This window comes from Molossus molossus, unplaced genomic scaffold (assembly GCF_014108415.1).
Source record: "Molossus molossus isolate mMolMol1 unplaced genomic scaffold, mMolMol1.p scaffold_m16_p_21, whole genome shotgun sequence".
Taxonomy (NCBI): Eukaryota; Metazoa; Chordata; class Mammalia; order Chiroptera; family Molossidae; genus Molossus; species Molossus molossus.
In genome coordinates, this window is record NW_023425357.1 from 17869383 (window position 1) to 17891251 (window position 21869).

The 21869-nt window shown below is 52.6% G+C and overlaps 1 protein-coding gene across 1 annotated transcript in view; it reads right to left on the minus strand.

Annotated features, from left to right (window-relative positions):
* The window catches only part of ACSF3 (acyl-CoA synthetase family member 3), a 64135-nt gene that overhangs the window by 19379 nt on the left and 22887 nt on the right, over positions 1-21869 (minus strand). The window contains exons 4-6 of the mRNA XM_036275856.1: positions 19810-19964; positions 17950-18098; positions 8999-9111 (exon numbers count right to left, since the gene is read on the minus strand). Of these exons, the coding sequence (XP_036131749.1) occupies positions 8999-9111; positions 17950-18098; positions 19810-19964 (417 nt within the window). The remainder of the gene's footprint in view (positions 1-8998; positions 9112-17949; positions 18099-19809; positions 19965-21869) is intronic.

Here is a 21869-nt window from a genome sequence, read left to right on the forward strand (position 1 = left end):
AGGTTCTGTATGCTGAACCCTCTCCACTCCCCACCCACACACAGACCTAGGTAAATGGAGATGCATACTGTGTTCATGGATTTGAAGACTCATCATACTAAGATTGTTAATTTTCTCCAAATTGATCAATATATTTAATGCAGCCCTGGCTGGTTTGGCTCAGCAGTTAGAGCGTCGGGCCTGCAGTCCAGAGAGACCCGGGTTCGGTTCCTGCTGGGAGCACGTACCTCGGTTGCAGTTTGTCCCCAGCCCCGGTTGGTGTCATGTGGGTGGCAGCCACTTGATGTGTCTCTCTCACATCAATGTCTCTCTCTTCCTCCCTCTCTCCTTCACGCTCTATCTGAAGATGAATGCAAAAAAAGTGTCCTTGGATAGGGATTAAAAAAAAAAAAGACTCAGAAGAAAAGCTAGGAGAAAATGTCTGTGACCTGCAGTTAGAAAAGGGGTTCTTAGAGGTAACAGCATGATCCATAAAAGCCGGGGGGTGGGGGGGTGGAGATAAATTAGACTTCATCACAATTAAAACAACTTTTGCTCTATGAAATGCAAGAGAATGAAAAGACAGACCGGGAGAAAATACTGACAAACCGTATTTCCAACAAAGAAGTCTCACGACGCAACAGTAGGAAAACAAGCCACTTGAAGGGACACTGGCCGAGCAGGAAGCACAGGCGCCGTCTCCCTGCCTGGATGACAGCCGCCTGGGCTGAACCTGTCTGATGGAACTACTTTGGAACCCTGGAGTCTGTGGAGGGCTGGCACCTTCCAGGGGAAGGCGTGGATGGCAAATTTCAGTTAATTTTGGTCATTTTCAGCTCTTACTGTTGTAGCATCTACCCATCTTCCACCCCATCCCCATGCTGGCAGCTGCGCACGTGCTCCTGGGGCAGACCTCACACAGCTCGCGGGAACAGAGTGAACACACAGGACCCTGCCCTCTGCTCCGGATGCTGGGCTGTCTGACTGCGGACGGACCACAGAGGTGCCGACAAAAGGCAGGCGTGCATCATTATTGCACCGCCCTACACTGGTGTGAGTCCCTCCCCAACCCAACGAAGTGACTTCCAAGGGACTTCAAGGGTTGGTGCCCTACCCCCCTTCATTTTTCATTTGAGCCAGACATTCAAATTAGCACATTAAAAAACAACTGGGCACATGGGAGAAATGAGAAAGTGTCTCACGTGCCCACGGAGAGGTTCAGAAAAGACATAAAAAGACCTAATTTTACACCGCAGGCTGGTCCTCAGCACAGACAGCCTACGACAATCAATGTAATAAAGATAATAAACACGCCCTGGCTGGGTGCCACAGTCTGCTGGAGCTCGTCCCGTTCTAAACAAGGCTGTGGGCTCAATACCTAGGCTGCAGGTTCGATCTCCGATCAGGGCGTGTATGGGAGTCAACTGATTGATGCTTCTCTCTCACATCCATGTTTCTCTCTCTCTCTCCCTTCCTCTCTGAAAAATCAATAAAAACATTAAAAAAAAGAAAAAAGAAAAAGAAACGAACAAGCAGAACACAAACAGACTTAGATACAGAGGACATTTTGACGGTAGCCAGATGAGAGGGGTGTTGGGGAACGGGTGAAAAGGTGAAGGAGCGCCCTGGCCGGTTAGAGCACCGGCCTGCGGGCCAAAGAGTTGTGGGTTTGATTCCAGTCAAGGGCACGTACCTCAGTTGTGGTTTGTCCCGGCCCTGGTCAGGGTCGTGCAGGAGGCAACCAGTCAATGCGTCTCTCTTACATCGATGTCTCTCTCGTTCTTTCTCTCTCCCTCTCTCCCACTCTGACTGAAGATAAATGGAAAAAGTATCTGCGGGAGAGGGTTTAAAACAACAACAACAAAGGTTTAATAAAAACAACAACTATCTGCTAACTACAAGGGACTCCCTTGAAATCCAAGGGCCTGGCCTGGAAGTGAGAAGGCGGAGACATTCCACGCAAACAGTAACCAGAACAGGGCCGGTGGCTACACTACTACCAAGCAAAACAGGCTTAAAATCAAAAAAGGTTACAAGAGGCAAAGAAGAACATTATATATTAATAAAAGGTTCAATACAGCAAGAAGATATAATAAGTACAAACATTTACACATAAAAATATACGAAGCAGAAACTGACGGAGCCGAAGGGAGAAATGGACACCGCACCTCAGTGCCGCTCTGAGGTGGAGAAGAGTGACTGACGGAGAGTCCTCTGTCCTTGCCCTTCCTCAGCCTGCCCCAGCCCGGGTCCCTACGGAAGCTCTTCCGTCAGTCTGAGCATTCTTGGCATTAAGTGTCACCTCTCCACTGTGTGGTTTGTCTTGTGATTAGACCCACACCCACCCCGTTGTGTTAACTTACACCCAGAAACACTCCACTCCATGCTGTGGTCACTCCAGCTCCTGCCTTCTATGGACCCTCTCTTTACTCCTCCGTCTGTGCTGGACCTCACAGTCCAGACCCAGCAAAGCCACTCCCTGCCCGTCTGCCCACGCCCAGGTGCACACTGACCGCATGACAACTGGTCTGGTGGCGGGCAGGAAATGGGGACCAGAACTCAGGTCAGAGAGGGCTTCCTGCCTACACCTCAACATTGTGTCCTCAACAATTTCTGACTTTACACAGTAAGAAAAAATATTTATAATCTTATTCCAGGCAAGCTGCATGAAGTGAAGGGATGCTAATTCTATTAATTTGGAGGGGCACTTTTTTTACATTTGGCATCTCTGAAGCCAGACTGCGTCTCCCCACAGATGGTGACTGGGATGTGGTGACTGAGGATGACTGCTGCTGCGACGTTGCACTGAACCCCATGACGCACGGACCAGCCCTCAAGCACAGCAGCTGCCAGCTCGCAGGCTCGGTGGCCACAGACACTAGGGTGCGAAGTCGGGCTCTTCTGGAGCCCAAGCCAGCCCTCTTCCAGCCAGAGCCCCCAGCGCCACTCAGTCCGGCCCCATCGCATCCAACACCTGATCTGAGCCCCTCCTTAGGTGACCCACCACGCCCACCAGGGTAAATACCGTGAAGACAGGGGGGCCACCAGTCCTAGCTTTGTACAGGTTTGCTGCGGGGGTCTCCGGTCTATGGAAAGGAAACGTCAAGTAACTAAACTATGTCATCATTTTCTTTATGCCAAAAATGACAAGGCATTTTTATTTCTTGAGGGAGAGGAGAAAAATACAGCACCAGATAGAGCCCTAAACACACACACGCCCAATACACATTTGTGCCATACTAATTCACAGGACAGGCCTTGACAGTAAGGTCCACTTAATTTTGGTGGTTGACGTAAATCTTAGACACAAGAGTATGACGGGATATCAAGGGTGATGATAAACCAGGAGAAGGAGAACAGTCTGAGGAGAATATCATAGAGAAATAACAACTAAGCTAAAATAGCGTGTAACAATAAACGCTTCCTTCAACTCAATCTGTCACTCACATCACCAGGCCACACACAGCCAGAGCCCTGCAGGGTTTCTGCTGGGATTCCTCAGGACCCGGGAGCTGAGACCACACCCACTAGGGCCAGCAGGGCTGGGTGGGTGGTCCATGGGGCCCGCTCCCCGTGCTCTGGGGACCCCAGATGTCCTTGAGGGTGCTTTAAGTGTAGGTTGGATGGGACACACACCCAGAGCTCGGGGGTCCACAGTCTCCTGTGACTCCATGCCATACCGACTTTCCACAGGGCAATACGCATCTGGGCTGTGTTCACAGGGGACTCCCCGTCTTCGTACCCAGAGGAACACTGTGACGAGGGCACACGCACTGCCCAGGAGTGCCTCTCCACCTGGCCACGACCAGAGCATGCCCGAGGGCGGCCGACAGGAGAACGCACGCTTCCTCGTCTGAAGCAGCCTGCATCCCGCTTGCAGAGGCGCAGAGCCTGCCCCAACTCGGAGCCAGGCCCACGCCGGCCTGATGGAGCAGCGCTCTGCTCCTCCGCTCCTCCGTCAGCGTCAGCGCAGGTGCTGCGGGGAGCCCCGGGGAGCCCGACACCTGCCCTGCACGAGGAGAAAGCAGCTCTGCCCTCGGTGCGGGAGGGAATACGAGAAGGTGCAGGGTCCAGGCAGGTGAGAGCCCGGGCAGGCACATGGCAGAGCGCCTGTCCCTAGAGGCCCTTCCTTGACTGCTGGCTCCGGCATCCTGAAGGGCCGCCCAGTCAAGCACTGCCCACTGCTTAGACCAGAAAGACTGGTTATCTGAGCAGGATGAGACAATGGGAAGGCGGGGCTTCCTGCCTTGCATTCCAGAGCACGCCTTTAAAGGGTATGTGGGGGCGGGGGCAGGCTCTGATTGACAGCTGGAAGACACAGCACAGGCGTTCACCTGGCACATCAGGGTGACAGTGGACTCTTTTCTTTTTTTAAATCCTCACTAGAGGGTATTTTTACATTTATCTTCACATAGAGCAGGAGGGAGAGAGGGAGGAAGAGAGGGAGAGAGAGAGAGACATCGATGTGAGAGAGACACATGAAGTGGTTGCCACCCGCACAACCCCGACCGGGCCGGAGATGAACCACAACCGAGGTACATGCCCTTGGCCGGAATAGAACCCGGGACTCTTTGGTCTGCAGGCCGACGCTCTAACCACTGAGCCAAACCGGCCAGGGCTGGACTCTGTTTTCCTTGTGAGTCCCCCTTCAGTGTCGTGCGCTTCCTGTCTGGAGCCTCTGTGGGGACGGCGCCGTGACCGTGGTGGGCAGAGCGTGCCAGGCCCCACTGAGGGTTGCGGGTCATGTGCAGCAGTTGGTGGCACATGTAGTGACAGATGGCAGTGACAGGGGAGGGGACTGGAGATGCTGGTGGCGTGGAGAGGAGAGGCAACAGAGCAGTCTGCTGTCCAGAGTGACAGCCTGCATATGGATAAGCTGTGAGATAATTAATTTCCAAGAGATGGAAGGAGGTAGAGCTGACGGCCGGCCGCTGTCCTGCTCCCGCTAACGCTCACCCCCTGGGCCTCTGCATCCTCAGCACGGGAAGCGATGCAGTGTGAGGGCCGGCTCCCCTCTGCACTAGTGCAGCTGTGAAGCCCTATCTGCAGATGGACCCCGTTGTTGTGGGCTGGCACTCAGCTCTCATGTAAGCAAGCAATTTCAAAAAATAAAGAAAGAAAGAAATAGACAGCCCTGGCCGGTTTGGCTCAGCGGTTAGAGCGTCAGCCTGCGGTCCAGAGAGACCCGGGTTCAGTTCCCACTAGGGACATGTACTTCGGTTGTGGTTTGTCCCGGCCCTGGTTGGGGTTGTGTGGGAGGCAGCTACTCGATGTGTCCCTTTCACGTCAATGTTTCTCTCTCTCTCTGTCTCTCCCCCTCCCACTCTATTTGAACAAAAATAAAAAAAAGAAGTGACCTCGGATGAGGATAAAATAAATAAATAAATAAATAGAATAGACAGCGCGAGCGCAATTTACAGGCTGGAGCCAGCTGGAGGCTGTAGCACGTGAAAGAGGCATCAGAGCAAACAAAGCCCGGTTAACCCAGCCCAGCAGGGAGGTAGCAGCCAGAGACCGGGAAGGTGGGACCACTTCAAAGGGAGCCAGAGAACCTCCGGGAGGGGAGGGGAGAGCACACTCTGCCGGCCTGCTGTCCCACCGGACAGAGTTGCCAGGAAGTGCTGGCAGCCAAGCCCCAGGCAGCTGGGACAACTGAGCCCCGTGGGCTGCTGGTCACACACCTGTGCTTCACCACACCCCCAGGACAGGTGAGTCGCCCTCCTGACCTGTACCCCCAGCCCCCCAGCATCACAGCTACTGGGTGATGTGGACTTGTGTGGGCCCCTCACTCCGGGCCTACAGGGGTCAGCAGGGATCACCCCATTTTCTGGGAAGTGCAGAGGTAGTGCAGAGGCCTGAGGGACCCCGCCCCCCACCCGCCCCGCACTGTGCTTGCCATGATGGGTGCATTACTGCTGACTCCTGCCTGCGGATCCTGGCAGCAACGCGGGGCTTGGTGCCAGCCCAGAGGGGTCTCCTCGTGTGCTCCCTGGGTGAGGAAGGAAGGAGTGGATGGGGGAAGCCGAGGCCACAGTGCCCACAGCCCTGGCTCCAGGGAGGTGCTGAGTGAAGATGTCCTCCCTCGGCCTCCCTGGTCTACGCTACAGCATCACGCAGCACACTTCCCTCTGGCAGATGCTACCTGCCCTGACCGCAGGCCTGTCACTCAGGTGTATGAGCCTGCTGCCTGTCTGGCTAAGGAGGCGGCATTTCCAAGTTGAAGACTTGCCCTTATGACAAGCCAAGGAGACACCTGACCCCGACGGTGCCGACGGGCTGGCACAGGCAGGCCAATGTGGCTGTGTCCGCTTGGAGCTGAGGCCGTGTCCCAGGGGTGGGACACCCGGATGGAAAATTCCATGCAGGTGACTGCCTGAGTACTGCTCTGTTCTTACTCCACAAAGTCCTGGGGGCAGAGGGTGAAAACTGAGTCCTCACTTTTGAAGGATAAAAGTAGCTTGCTAAATACCATCAAACACAGAGGGAGGTGTCCTCACTCTCCCCATGAGAGACCACAGAGCCCTGTTTCTGGTCTGCAGCCCTCGAAGGTAACACCCTAGAGATGAGTGTCCTACAGCCCCGGAGGTGGGCTCAGGCAGAGTGTCATGGCGGGGCATCTTCCAAGAAAGACACGGAGAAAGAAGCAGGTCCCTGCAGCCGGGACTTTACCAGGGGTCCTCCTGTGGTTCTGGTCGCCCCAGGGGCAGCCTGTGCTGAGCGCGGCCTCACTGGTCACAAGACCAAACACCAGGTCCAGGTCCACCGTAACCCCGTGAGGGACAACAGGCCCTCTGGAGTCTCTCCATGGGGTGGGCCTCAGACTCTGTGTGGCCACCAGGGCAGCTCCAGTCTGAGCTGTTTGTCATCCTGATCCCTTCACTGAAAATGTTCTAGAACACACCCTCACGAGCGCTAAATCCCCTTACTTTCACGTTTAGACAGCCAGGGTGTATCTGTGTGGAGCTCACCATGCAGGGAGGAGGAGACCCTGGTTCCTTGTCCTGCCCCTGTCTCCTCAGAGCCCTAGCCAGTGGCACCCACGGCCCTGGAGCCCCACCCCGTGAAGCGAGTGCTTCCTTCTCCTGGTTGTCAAGCGCTCTGGGCCAGGGCTACGGCTTTTTCTATTTTAAGCGAGTTTCGGTGCACAACTCTCTGTAGACTGAAACAATCAAGGATGGGAGAGGAGCTGTCAGCTGGCCGGCTGTTTGCCACCACAGGTGCGAATTAAATTGTATTGCAATTTAAGAGGGAGATGCTCCCACCCCCACCCCTGCTCTCTGGCAGCATCTATCTCTGCCTCTTCCAGCAGAACAGGTGCACATGGAGGCCGCGCCATCAGGTGACAGGCACCTGGCGGAGGCAGCAGTCATGGGTGCTGCCTGTGCCACTAGCATCTGACGGACCCACAAACCCACACCATTCCTCTCTGCTGGGGACCTCCTGATGGAACAGTGTCCCTGCAACCCACACCCCAGCCTGCACTCTCTGCTGGCCATCCCTGACCTGGTACGCAGGCTAAGCATCCAGCGGGGAGGCAGCCATCAAACACGGGGAGGGCCGGTGGCCTGTGGGTGGGCGTCCACAGGGAGGCGGAGGCTGGAGAAGTGGTGCAGGGCACAGGCTAAGAAGCAAAAAGGAGCCAGCAGGGCAGAGGCAAGAGCTCTGCACAGGGCGGTCAGGGGGTGGGGCAATGGCTCGGCCCTCCGGGTGGCGGTGCAGGAGCCGGGCGGGTCCAGAGGTCATCACACCTGGGAGTAGAGGCTGAGTGAGAGGGCCTAGGGAGGGCCCAGGTAAGGGCTTTTCTTGGGTAAACAGAATACCTACTTTTTGATGCCCTTCTGAAATTTTTGTCAAGTTACATTTTATTGGTTTTTATATGTTTCTATAGATGTTTTAGAGAGAGAGAGAAATATCGATGTGAGAAAGAAACGTCATCAGCAGTCTCCTGCACACCCCCACTGAGGAGTGAGCCTGCAACCCGGGCATGTGCCCTGACTGGGCATTGGACTGGGACCTCTCAGTCCATGGAGTGACGCTCAATCCAGAGCCACACCGGCCGGGCCGTAAAGTTACACTATAAAGCATCCAAGTTCCACCTGTTTGCTCCCATGAAAACATTCAACAATCTCCTCCACCCTCCCATTTCAAATGTGGAAACTGGACCCACTGAGCATGGCCTCAGCCTCTCCTGGCACAGGTGTGCGCGCTCATGAAGAAGGATGAGCTGGAATGGGGACTCACTACTGTCATCCTTTGAAACCTCTGAGTAACAGAAACCAGTCACAGGTGATGTCTCATATGGAAATCAGCTGTAGTGCAAATCATTTCCTTTTAAGTCAAAATTCCATTTCCCACTAAGCCCTAAACTTTCCTGCGACTCCTCTTCACTTATGCCCAGCACAGCTGTAGCTATGAAAATCTTCACTGAACTAAGACAATAGACAGTGTTCCTTTCCTCTCTACCCTTGTAACTTTTAGAATAATACAGAAGATTTCAGTAGAAATGGGGCATCTTAATGAAAGGCCTCCGGGGATCTGCCCAGAGAGCCTTCGCGAGGCCGCTGGAGTGGCCACACCTGCCCTGGAAGTCTGTGTCGGCGTCCACTCGGAGTGGGCACCAGAGTCCAGCCAGCATAGACTTTTTAACCAGATCCCACTACACTGATCTGTTTTAAGTTGGGTTGTCCTCAGTCAATACTGCCATGACCCACCTCAAAGTAACCCTGGTGCATGGAGCCCAGGGAGAAGCCAGGCAGAGCACTGGAGGTCGGGGCACAGGTGGGCCTTGGTTACCCTCTTAGGCTGTCCACACCGTGGGCAGTGCCTAGAGACCCCAGTGGGCACCCTCGGTGAACACCAGCCAGCATCTCTATCATCCAGGAGGGCCATCCCCGAGCAGTGGGATTCCACCTCCAAAGCAGAGACCTTCAACCTCTGTGACTGGCCTGCTGGTGGTCATGACCGTGCAATGCCCACGTGCCACGCCCACGTGCCACCAATGGAAAACAGCGTGACTCACCTTGGTGTCTCTCTCATTTCCCTCCACGTGGAGGAGGTAGGGGTAGCCCTCCTTCTGTGGGTTTTCTGAGACAATTCGCACCTCAACGCCTGGCAGTGGGGTCCCCACAGAACCTGCAGAGGAGAAACATGAGAAAGATGGGGTCGGAGGGATTCCAAAGGAGGGCTGCACACCTGAGGTGCTCAGATCCTGCCTGGACGTCACTCGCAGAGGAGAGAGGACCTGAGAGCACGGGCCCCCCTGGGCGCGGCAGTGCCCACCCTGCCGCAGCCGCCAGCGCCCGCGGCTGCCAACAGCGCATGAGGCGAGGCTCCGAATGCTCCAGAGAGCCTCAGGCCACCTTAGGAAGGCCTCCCGGCACCCGGGGCGGGGTGCGGACGGCTGCCGCTTGTCCTGCAGCACCTGGCTGAGCAGCAAGGGCACGCAGTGCACCTGTCCCGAGAAGTCCCGAGAGGCCCGATGCTGAGATTGGGCGGAGAGCAAGGATCCTCAAGGCAGTGGGGTACTGTCGCTGGCATTCTGCTCCACTTAATTAGAACCATGGTTTGTTCAGTGTCTCCATCCCACTCGAAGGCCCCGGCGTGGTGGGCCAGCTTACAATCAAACACAAACCTACGAAGGAGAGGCATGTGGCTTGGACGTGTCCCACAGCCACTGTACTACATGACTAAGGCGTGACAGAGGGGTCAAGACCAAACTCCCAGCGTCTATGAGAATTCACTTCAAGGTTTAGGGCCTTTATTGTAACTGCTGAAATCAACGAGGATTTGTCAGGTCTCCGAAGCCAGGTCTGCAAACTCTTCACGAGGTTTCCTACATCAGTCTCGACTGGCTAAAACAGCTCTGCCCTGTCCTCCTTGGCCTGTCTTCTGCACCTGAGGTCCTGATGGCTTCTCCATGTCCTGGGCGTCCCAGCTGGAAGGAGACAGACCAGAATCCTCCCCCTTTTCTCTTTTTGCTTCCAAAGATTTTTCAAATTAAAGTGAAATCTGTATCAAGATACAACTGATCACTATAAAGTGAAAATTCAGTGGCATTTAGCACAGTCACGATGTCGTGCCATCATCATTACCATCTAGTTCCAGAACTTTCCATCACCCGAGGCAGCCTGTAACCATCAGCAGTCCATTTCCACTCCCAGTCCCCCAGCCCCCAGCAACCACTAATCTGCTTTCTGTCTCCACGAATTTGCCTGCTCTGGACATTCACATGAAAGGGATCAGACAGCGTGCATCCTCCTACCTCTTCTTGGTGGTACACAGACTGCCAGTGGCCACGCAGGCATTCGGACACTCAGGACTCGAGAGCCCAGGAGCAAGACATGGGCACCAGAGACAAGGACCAGCTTGTGAAGGCGGAGGTGGGGCCGAGCCCAATCCCCTCCGACCTCACAAGCTTTGCTTCTCCCACTGATGGCTCAGCCTGCCCCTGGGTGCGGTCAGGACCAGCTGCAATTCTGCACACTCTAAACCTGGTTTCCAGCCGACCTCAAGGTCACCATCTTTTCTAGATTAAATAATCCCTTTCTTTGTTGAGCTCTCTTTTTAGTCACGAGTTTAACTCCTGTTGTTTACATTGCTCCTCACTGCACCTCACGGTCTAATGAGGACTGATGGACGTGCCAGTGGCGACCAGCAAGGGTCACAGCCCTGACTGCTGGACACTCACCTGGGGTCCAAGGTCTCCAAATGTTTCCCATCACTCATGTGTTATGGTCAAACTTCAGTAGGCAGACCTTGGTTTTAGCTCTTAGTGACTGGAGTGTTGGGTCATAATTTACGATGAGTGTGTGTGTAAAAGCTACGGAACAAAGGATTCAAAGAAGTCGGGCAGATAACACGCACAAGAGAAAGGCCGTGTGTGCGAGGCAGGGCTGAGTCCACGCAGGAGGATGCTCAGACAGGCCACACTGCCCGCGCCCCCGGCACTGCCCCTCGCCCTGTGCAGCTGACAATGCTCCCGTAATCTGTATCAATGAGATGTTTCTTGCTGCCTGAACAAGGGTGATGCAGTGCTGGGCAGGGTGATTAGCCTGAATAACAAGAACACATCAAATACTGGAAATTGATGTATTATCCTCCGAGACTGGTCAGATATGAGTTCTTCAAGTACCTGCCAGAGATAAAGAGTTCCATAAACACACCTTAAGTAATCAGGCAGAATGTGATTATTTAATCAGCAGGCACTCCATCAACTTAAGTACAGAATCTGAAGCGGGACCGACCGCCTCACTCAGAAAGGAAAGCCTGCTCCTCATTCCCTCCCTTCGGGAGCCCACCGGCCGCAGTGGGAGGGCCCCTCGGGCCGACCGAGCTCTGACAGCGCCGCCGCCTCGGCTGTGAGCCCCGAGCTCACCTCCCCAGAAGGAAGGAAGCAGAGGCTCCATCCAGGCCCTGGGACCAGAGAGGTGTGCGGACAAGGGAGCCCGCCTGGGTCTGCTCAGGAGGCCTCAGGGCAGCGGAGGTGAGGCCATCCCAGGCCATGCCTGGCCATCTGCTGCAGCTGGTGGGGGCTCATGTGCAGAAGGTTAAGGGCTCAGTCCCACAACCTCCAGTGGGTCACTTCAGTGACCCCAGTCCCAAGAGATGTTACCCACAGCTTCTGTCCGACTGGCTACAAATCGGAGGTTCCCACAACCTCCTCCTGGGGTTCAATCATTTGCTAGAGTGGCTCATAGAACCCAGGAAAACAGTTTAATTACTAAAAGATCAATTTGTTATAAAGCATACAACCTCTGAACGGCCAGATGGAAGAGATGCCTAGGACAGGTATGGGGGGGAAGGGGCTCCGTGCTTCCACATTCTCCAGGGGCGCAACCCTCCCAGTACCTCCTTGTGTTCCTCAGAGGTTCCCCTATGCAGACATGATCCAGTAACTCACTGGCCACTGGTGATTAACTCAACCTCCAGCCCCTCTCCCCTCCTAGGTGGTCAGGGCGGGGCTGAGTTCCAAACCTCCGATCACCTGGTTGGTTCCCCTAGCAACCAGCCCCATCCTTAGGGGTTTTCCAAAAGTCGCCTTATTAATACAAACTCCATAGTGTTTTCCACAGTGGCTGCACCAGTCTGCACTCCCACCAGCAGTGCACTAGGGTTCCCCTTTCCCCACATCCTTTCCAGCACTTTTTGTTTGTTGATTTATTGAGGTAGCCATTCTGGCAGGTGTGAGGTGTAACCTCATTGTGGTTTTAATTTGCATTTCTGATGATTAGTGACAGTTGAGCTTTTGTTATTGTTGTTGTTAATCTTCTGCTGAGGATATTTTTTCCATTGCTTTTTGGAGAGAGTGGAAGAGACCAAGGGATGGAGGGAGAAGGAGGGAGAGGGAGAAAGAGAGAGAGAGAGAAACATAGATGTGAGAGACACACATTGATTGGTTGCCTCCTGCACCGCCCCCCAACCAATAGGGGTTTTATTAGGTTTTATCTTATCCCAAAGTTCCCTTAAACTATCCTCTTGGCTTTTTTCCCCCTGCTCTAATTGGGTGCCTTTTCCTACTTTGTTTTCCATGTCACTGATTCAATCCTCTGATTCAATCTACTTTTAATTCCTTCCAGTGTATTCTTTTTTTTTTTTTAATCATCCTCACTCGAGGACATTTTTCCATTCTTTGTTCAGATAGAGTGGGAGGGAGAGAGAGGAACAGAGAGAGAGAGAAACATCGATGTGAAAGGGACACATCGAGTGGCTGCCACCCGCACAACCAACCAGGGCCGGGGACAAACTGCAACCAAGGTACATGCCCTTAGCGGGAACCGAACCCGGGTCTCTCCGGACCGCAGGCCGATGCTCTAACCGCTGAGCCAAACCGGCCAGGGCCTTCCAGTGTATTCTTGAAGACAGATGTGGTATTCTTCATGACCGACTGGTTCTTGTTCATGGCTTCTATTTCCTTGAGCATCCTTATAACCATTACTTTGAACTCCATAGCTGATGCATTGCTTGCCTCCATTTCATTTAGCTCTTTTTCTGGAGATTCCTCCTCTTCTTTCATTTGGGGGTTGTTTCTGTCTCCCCATTTTAATGTCTCTTTGTGTTGCTTCTATGTACTAGGTAGAAATGCTATGCCTCCCCGTCCTTGTGAGGTGGCCTGGTGTGGGCAGTGTCCTTGGGACCCAGGGGTGCAATCTCTTGATGTCCCGAGCTGGATGCTCCAGGACTGCCCGTGTGTGGGTTACATGGGCCCTGCCGTTGGAACTGGGTCTTGACTGCTGCTGGCCTGCTCACGTGTGGGATCACCCCTCAGGCTGGCTGCCTGTGAGGCTCCACGCTGACCGCGCAGTACAAGTTGTTGTACAGGTGTGGTCTGGATGTGGCTTCTGCAGTCCTTGGTTCAGAGTGTCCTCTTCAGATACGCTCCAGTTAGTATTTCAGGGTGATGGTCCCCCAATTTAGCTGTAACTTTCAGTGTGGTTCTGGGAGGTGCTGCGAGCAAGACCTCTATGCTCCACCACCATCTTGAACCAGCCCAAATATGTATTTCTATCAAAGAGGGACCTACGGCTTTCCTCCTCAAACGCAGAAAAGGCCAGCCTCCCTGCCCCCACCACCTGACTGCTACCTTTCAATTCCATTTTTAAAGGAAGAAACTGCCCCCACCACACACACACTCTTCCTGTTCCTCTCTGCTCTGTTCAGTAAGGCCTCATCTCTCCTTGCAAAGTGAAAGTTATAAACCATTAAGATCTATAATAAAAGTGCTGACAGAATTTTAATTAACCATGGCGTCACAAACACAACAAAAGAGTTAAACTCTCAAGGCAGAGATAATGACTTGAGTTTCACAGCCCTGTTAATACATAAAAGTGAGGTCCACAGAGAAGAAACTGAAGACAGGGGTCAGCAGCCCTGGAGCCCTGGAAACACCCCACTCCACCCCTGACCTGGCCCTGGCACAGCAGGATCAACTGGACAGTGGCCACCCTCCTAGCACCACGTGGACAGCGCCCCCTCCTAGCACCACGTGGACAGCGCCCCCTCCTAGCACCACGTGGACAGCGCCCCCTCCTAGCACCACGAGGACAGCGCCCCCACCTGATACTCTGTGAACTGTGCCCCCTCCTAGCACCACGGGACAGCGCCCCCACCTGATACTCTGTGAACTGTGCCCCCTCCTAGCACCACGAGGACAGTGCCCCCACCTAGCACCACGGGGACAGAGCCCCCTCCTAGCACCACGTGGACAGCGCCCCCTGCTAGCACCACGAGGACAGCGCCCCCACCTGATACTCTGTGAACTGTTCCCCCTCCTAGCACCACGGGACAGCGCCCCCACCTGATACTCTGTGAACTGTGCCCCCTCCTAGCACCACGAGGACAGCGCCCCCACCTAGCACCACGGCGACAGCACCCCCACCTGATACTCTGTGAACTGTGCCCCCTCCTAGCACCATGCAGACAGTGCTGCCCTCCCAGCATCCATCTGGCAGCAGCACTGGCCAGAGTCAGAGTGGCGTGTCATTTTTCCGCCTCTCTGTAAAACAGTTGTCTGCTCTTCCTAGATAACTTTAATTGGCCTGCAGCTCGGTCCAGCATCTGGGGAGCGAGGCTGCTCTGCAGCTCGTCCCCAGAGAATGGAAACAGGCCGATAAGGTCCTGGAGCTCCTGTCAACGCTCCACGGAGTCCCACTGCAGGAGCCATTAGCGCCTCTGATCTCAACCTCCAATTAGAGCGTCATTAGGCCCAGCAGCGCTTGGCCATGAATTATTCATCTTCCTTCACGATAACCGCATGGGACACAGGGAATGAACGATCGGATCCGACCCAGAACTTAACACACAGCAAACATCCACCCTCATGCAGCACGTCCCTCCTTGGAGGCTGACCTTGCCCTTCCGTGCCCCCATCAGGTTTGAGAACCTTTGAATAAATCCTGGTGGTCGTTCAAGCAACCGTAGGAGTGATGTTCGGAGGCTGTGCAGGCGACAAAAAGGAAGGAAGCTCCAGAAACACTCCCCACACTGGGAGGTGTGGGAAAGCCAGGAGAAGTGGCACCGCTGTGTCCCAAGTGGGAAGGGAACAGGCTGGGCTCCAGCCCCAGCCCAGGAGTCGCAGGGCACAGAAAATACCAAAAGGGCCCCAAGAAAACCTTCTCAATCTGACTTCTCCAGAAATGATGCTCAGAGGCGATATTTTAGGGATTTTCATGTACCACTCTTTTTTTTTAATCCTCACCTGAGGACATCCTTGCATTTATTTATCTTCAGATAGAGCAGGAGGGAGGGATGGGGGAAGAGAGAGAGAGAGACAACGACAGACTGCCACCCACACGACCCCAACTGGGGCCGGGGACAAAGTGCAACCAAGGTAAGTGCCCTTAGTGGGAATTGAACCCGGGACTCTCTGGTCCGCAGGCTGACGCTCTAACTGCTGAGCCAAACCGGCCAGGGCTCATGTAGCACTCTAACATTTAAGGTTGAAGGTTACTTTATTTACTTTTTTTCCAAACCAGAAACTGGCACAACACTCGACTTTAGAGGCTTGCTTTATAGACAAGAAAACAATAGCGGATATTTGATTCCAGAGTAGAGAACAGAGACTACAGCCAGTGCCCATTCTGATGTTCCACACACTGCCCTTGAGGCCTGTGTAAGAGCTGCAGCCGGAATTTAAGATTCAGGAAATTTTGCACCAATAAACCTTGGGTTTCAGAGTCTTCGGGTTCCGCCTTGTCAGAGGGAACTAGAGATCAGGCAGTGGGGGACCCTCCTGGTGTACCTGTCCAGGGCGGCTGCTTTCCTGGTCCCTCTACCATTGGAGGGCGAGCCCCGCTGGGCCTCCGGGCCGACCTGCACTTTAACACCTGCCTGCACAGTCCCTGAGTCCCCTTCTCAAAGGCGGTCCCCACATTGCTCTTAGCTCACTCTTTCCTGTCCTGCCTCCTGGTCTTGGCTTCTTGGCCTTGTGTTTGCTCTTGTTAAGGCCCAGAAAGTCTCCTGTCATTTTTTTTTTCTTTATTGATTTTAGAGAGGAAGGGAGAGAGAGAGATGAAAACATCGATGGGAGAGAACATCGACTGGCTGCCTCCTGCATGCCCCCCATTGGGGATCGAGCTCACAACCTGGGCATGTGCCCTGACCAGGAATCGAACCGACGACCTCTTGGTACAGGGGTTGATGCTCAACCACTGAGCCACAGCAGCTGGGCTCTCCTGCCCATTTTTTGGCCCCATCTCTTTTCCTTCAAACTGGACTGTCTGCTGTGCTCCAGTAAAGTGGGGGTCCCTGTCTAATGGCGTGAATGTCGGTTCGGACACATATCCACTCTGTGGCCTTGGGCAGGTTGTGATTTCTCAAAGCCGCAGTCTCATCTATCAGTGGGAAAAGTCGTCCTTATACATCAGGGGCTATTTTGGAGACAGTCTGGCAGCTTCTTATAAAGTGAAGCACAGACCCAGCTTCTGACCCAGCCATCCCACTCCAAGGCGTTTACTCACGAGAAATAGACGCTCACACAAATCCACACACTGCTTACAACAGCTTTGCTCTTAACTGTCTGGAACTAGACACAGCCCAACGTCCTTCAGCTGGTGAACAGGTTAATAAACAGGGACCTGTTTACACCACAAATCCCACGTGGCAATGGAAATGGACATGCATCCTGCTAAGTGAGGAAAGCCAGATCCAAAAGGCCACGTCCTGTAGGCTTCATTTCTATGACAGTCCAGAAAGAGGTGGAGGAGGTGCTGACCACACAAAAGGGGAAGGTTGTGAGGTGATTAAGCCCTTCATATCTTGAGTGTGATGGCAGCTACATGACTATGCACATAACCGAACACGAGAGATGAACCTCACTGTGTGTGCAAGCTAGATGGGTGTCCGGATACAATTCCAGACACAGGGTTGTTTTATTTTTACTTCAAATGAGCTGTCGCTGTGTTCTGGCCACACTGGAGGTGACTTCCTGTGAGGACCAGAGAGGGCCAAGAGCAGACCAGAGTACAGTCCCATCTCGGGCCTCGGGCTCTGTTTAAAGATTCCCTGTTAAGGACCCAGGATGTAAAGGTCTATTTAAATGACAGTCAGAGTGACTCTGGCTGGAGTGGTTTAGTTGGTTGGAATGTCATCCCATGCACCAAAAGGTTGCAGGTCGATTCCTGGTCAGGGCACATATGTAGGCTGTGGGTTTGATCCCTGGACAGGGCTGTATGGGAGGCAACCAATTGATATTTCTCACGTAGATGTTTCTCTCTTGCTCTCTAAAAACATCTCCTTGGGTGAGGAATTAAAAACATAAAATAAATGAAAGTCAGAGCGGAACATCATAGAGAAGGCTGGGCAGGAAGGCCAGAAGACGAGACCCCGTCTCGAGCAGCAGGTCATTCAGACATGTGCAGGTCACCAAGCACAGGTGGTGGTTCCCTCACTCCTGTCCCCCACACTGGTCATGTCTCCTACAGCCACTGGCCTTGTGTGGCTCAGGGCACCAGGACCGGAGGCTCTCACCAGTGGCCGACTTGGCCTGGACATAAGCAGCACCCCACTCTAGGAGGCACTCTTATAATAAGCACATGGGGCCCTGTCCGGTTTGGCTCAGCGGTTAGAGCGTCGACCTGCGGTCCGGAGAGACCCGGGTTCGGTTCCCGCTAAGGACACTTCAGTTGCAGTTTGTCCCCGGCCCTGGTTGGTCGTGCGGGTGGCAGCCACTCGATGTGTCCCTTTCACGTCGATATTTCTCTCTCTCTCCCTTCCTCTCTCTCCCTCCCACTCTATCTGTATAAAAAATGGAAAAAATATCCTCGGGTGAGGAAAAAAAAATAATAAGAAGAAGCACATGGGTTCTGGTGGTTCATGTTCTTCCCACCTGCCCCCCTGCCCCAGGTAACTGGAAAAGACACTGGTACAAAGAACACCTTTCTGTGCTGTCCTTAACGGCCATTTGGGATAAAGTGAGAGCCCCGAGGGGAGAGGCCAAGGCCACCCGGCCGGCACCCCGAGAAGGCCCTGGTGTACCTGGCAAGCGAGCTGCTGCGGCCAGGGGGTTGGACAGGGCCATGCCGATCTCCGTCATCCCGTACCTCTCCAGCAGCGTGTGGCCTGTGATGTTCTTCCACTTCTCCAGCACAGGCAGGGGCAGGGCGGCGGATCCCGAAACCATCAACCTACCCGGCAAACCAGAGCAACCTTAGCTTCTGCGATGACGGCATCCTTGGCACAATAGACACCATCACCATTTACGATGCAGGATAAAAACCACAGTTGGGGGCTAAAATTTAGCTTTATTCTTTGAAAAGAATGTGTTGGGTATATTTTAGAATCTAAATAGGTCTTCAAAAGGAATGAGCAATCAAGGTAAAAGAAAAAAATAGTTTTAGGGTCTTTGGTGGCACTCTGCAAATAATTAACATGCTGCTCACAAACAGTAACAGTAATCATAAGATGATTATGACAGAATTCAGATTAGGGGCAGGAGCTCCAGGCCTGCGGGGCAGGAGCGGCAGACGAGAGGAGGCAGTCCAGCTGGGGACGGCGGAGGTGCTTCACACTGGCTGGGGCTGAAGGGCTCACGATGGTGACAAGGACACTCACGGAGCATCCGAGAGCTCGTAACTACTCGGGGTGCACCATGTCACATAAGCATTATGTGGAGAGAGGAAGTTTTGGGTTCTAGTTAGAGACAGAGAAGAAGCAACTGCTGTGTTTCCTCACGAAGGTGTACATTGCAAAGGGACTCGCCCCAGCAAGGCCTAAACAGGGCAGGTCTCAGAGCCTCTGTTACCCAGAAATCAGCCTGGTTTCCCTCTCTGACGTCATTCCTGCCCTGCGTTCTGTAGGGCTGGGTAGAATGTGCTCCCAGTCCCCTCTTGTGTTGGTGGCCGAGCACTGGACACCCCCGTCAGCAGCTGCCCGACCCCACCACGGCGTGTGAGAGGGTGGCCATCCGGTGACGGGTAGCAGGCAGCATCCGAAGAGAGCTCTCGTCCCGCCAACATGCTCTCACAGGAGAGGAGCAAAATCATAACCAAATCAAATATTTGTCTTGGGCAATCCAGAATTCTCTGAGGGAAACAAAGGTGCCCTTCCTGCGTTCTTAAGGACGAGGAATCAGATGGATAGAGCGGCCAGGAGGCCACAGAAACACACACACAAATACAGTGGAATTTTAAATTCACGTCTGTCTAACAGCTCACTCACCATGGATTTGAAAAGCTGTGCACACCAGACATAGCTTGTCGTGTCCCTCTGGTGACGTGTGTCTATAGGGCCTGTGAAAACTCACCGAGCTACCCATTTAGGGGTGCAGCTAAGCGGGTCCCTCTTCAGTATAACAGGGAGAGGAGCCTGCCGTGTCCACGGGTTCCCGAGACAGTGCAGAGCATACGCACTGCCCCTGAAGGACCCCAAAGTCTTGGTGCACCTCTGTCAGGAGGGGTGTGCTGGGACCCCAGGAAGGAAGGGCTCAAAGGCCCAGAGACTGGTGGAGAGAAGTGATTCAGCAGGAGCTGGGGAGGCATGTAAAGTGGGGTCAGAAAGGATGGGAGCAAGACAGTCAGTTTGCTGTCCTCATCCTTGTCCTTCAAACTCTGCCACAAGACAGACAAAGACAAACAGATAGAGAAAGTGGATAGAATACAAGGAGAGAGTTACATGCATATAGATATCTACAGAAGGACAGGAGAGAGATACAGATATAGAATACACACGGATAAACAGAGAATGTAGCTATATGCAGAATGTAAATATGCAGATATATATTTTACAGAAAAGGAGAAACACTGCTTCCTAAAACTTAGCAGAACTTATTTACTAGAAATGTGATATCTGCTGATCTTTAAGACTTTCTGGATGGGCAGATGTACCGTGTTCATTTACCGAATCTTTTCTTTACAAACTGCACGCACGAAATCCTGGACGTGGGGCTGGGTAAAATGCTTGTCATAATAATCCATCAACTTGGTGTATATTGTAGGCACTGCCATAAACACATTAATCCGTGGAGTTTCAGAACTTAAGAACTTTTCCCAAACCTGAAAAGAAAAAAGCAGTACATAGCAAGAAGATTAGAAAACCTGCACACAGGTACGGATGCCTCCGGTTCCACGAACAGTGTTCTTAATAGACGCTGCTCCTTTTCTGAAGCGTTAAAGGGTCTGTAAGCAGCTCCCACTTAAAAGGGTATCTCATTTTTATAGGATGACAATGCCGGGACACTCATGTCTGGCCTTCAGAGTGACCTGTAAGGAGGGAGAGGGTTGGGAGAGAAGTACAGAGAGACAAGGTTTCAGTCTCGATCCACCCTCAGGAGGTATGTGCCACCTGGCACCTCAGACTCCTCCAAGTGGTCACTGGTAAGCCTGAGAGTCAACACAGTGCCTGGCACAGATGAACATGTGACAGATGTTGAACAGATGACATCTTCTGTTATATCGGAAAAGTTAAGTTAATTTTGTAGTTTAATAAATGCTTGTTGTTTCAATACAAAGATGTTTCAAGTTGCTCACCAGGTGAAGTTCTTGTGTGTTCCCCTAACCTCTAAGAAAAGCTGGCATGCCCTGCCCAGGTGGCTCAGTTGGCTGGAGTATTGTCCCGTATATCAAAAAGTGGTGGGTTCGATTCCTGGTTAGGGCACATAACTAGGTTGTGGGTTAAATCCTCAGTCAGGGTGCATATGGGAGACAACTAATCAATGTTTCTCTCTCTCTCTCTCCCTCCCCCTTCCTCTCTCTCTAAAATCATATCCTTGGGTGAGGATAAAAAAACAATAACTGGTGCATTATGCTCACTCTGTGGCTCCCTCCACTGCAGCACCGCCATGCGAGCTCATGGTCAGGACGCAGAGCAGAGAGCTCGTGGTGCTGGGGGCCCAGTGTACTGAATGCAGACAGAGCTCACGCTTGAAACTCGGGGATAAATGGAAACTAATGCTGCAGTTCAGCCCCTGCCCATCTTGGTTCCTAACTGGATGACAGTAATTAGCTCCTCACCTTAGCTGCTAGAAAGAGGAAAGGCACATTCTCTGGGTAAAAAAATAACATCCTTTTAAAGACAATGACTAGCATCCCTCCAAATTACAAAGCATATAAGGAAACAGAAAAGTGTGACCCATCATTAAGGGGAAAAAATGTCAGGAGAAGTAGACCCTCAGAAGATCCAGATGTTGGAAATATCTGACAAGAAATTTAAAATAGCCCTGGCCGGTTTGGCTCAGCAGTTGGAGCGTCGGCCTGCGGTCCAGAGAGACCCAGGTTCGGTTCCCGCTAGGGGCGCGTACCTCGGTTGCAGTTTGTCCCTGGCCCTGGTTGGTCGTGCGGGTGGCGGCCACTCGATGTGTCCCTTTCACATCCATGTTTCTCTCTCTCTCTCTTCCTCTCTCTCCCTCCCACTCTACCTGAACAAAAAAATGGAAAAATGTCTTTGGGTGAGGATAAAAAAAAAAGAAATTTAAAATAATTACAATAAATAGGCTAATGAATTTAGACGAAAAGATGAACAAAATGAGGGATAATAAAGGATTTCACTGGAGAAGTAGATTTGCAAAAAAGAACCATTATAATACAGGAAAATGTAGTATCTGAAGTTAAGAGGTCATTGGATAGACTTAACAGACTATGCACAGCAGAAGAAAAGATAAAATAAGTGAAACATGAGTCAGTGGAAATGATCTAAACCGAAGCATAGACAGCAAAGAAAAGAAAAGAAAAAGAATAGAGCGTGAGCAATGTGTGGGACAACATGAGACGATCGAATATACGGTAACTACAGTCAAAGAAGAGGAAAAGAGAGAAGAGCTAAATCAACGGAGAAATAACCCATGTCTATGGATCAGAAGACTCAACACTGTTAATATGGCAATTCTCCCCAAACTGAGCTACTTCAACACATTCCTCCCACAAACTCCAGCAAGTTGTTTTGCAGAAATTGACAAGCTGACT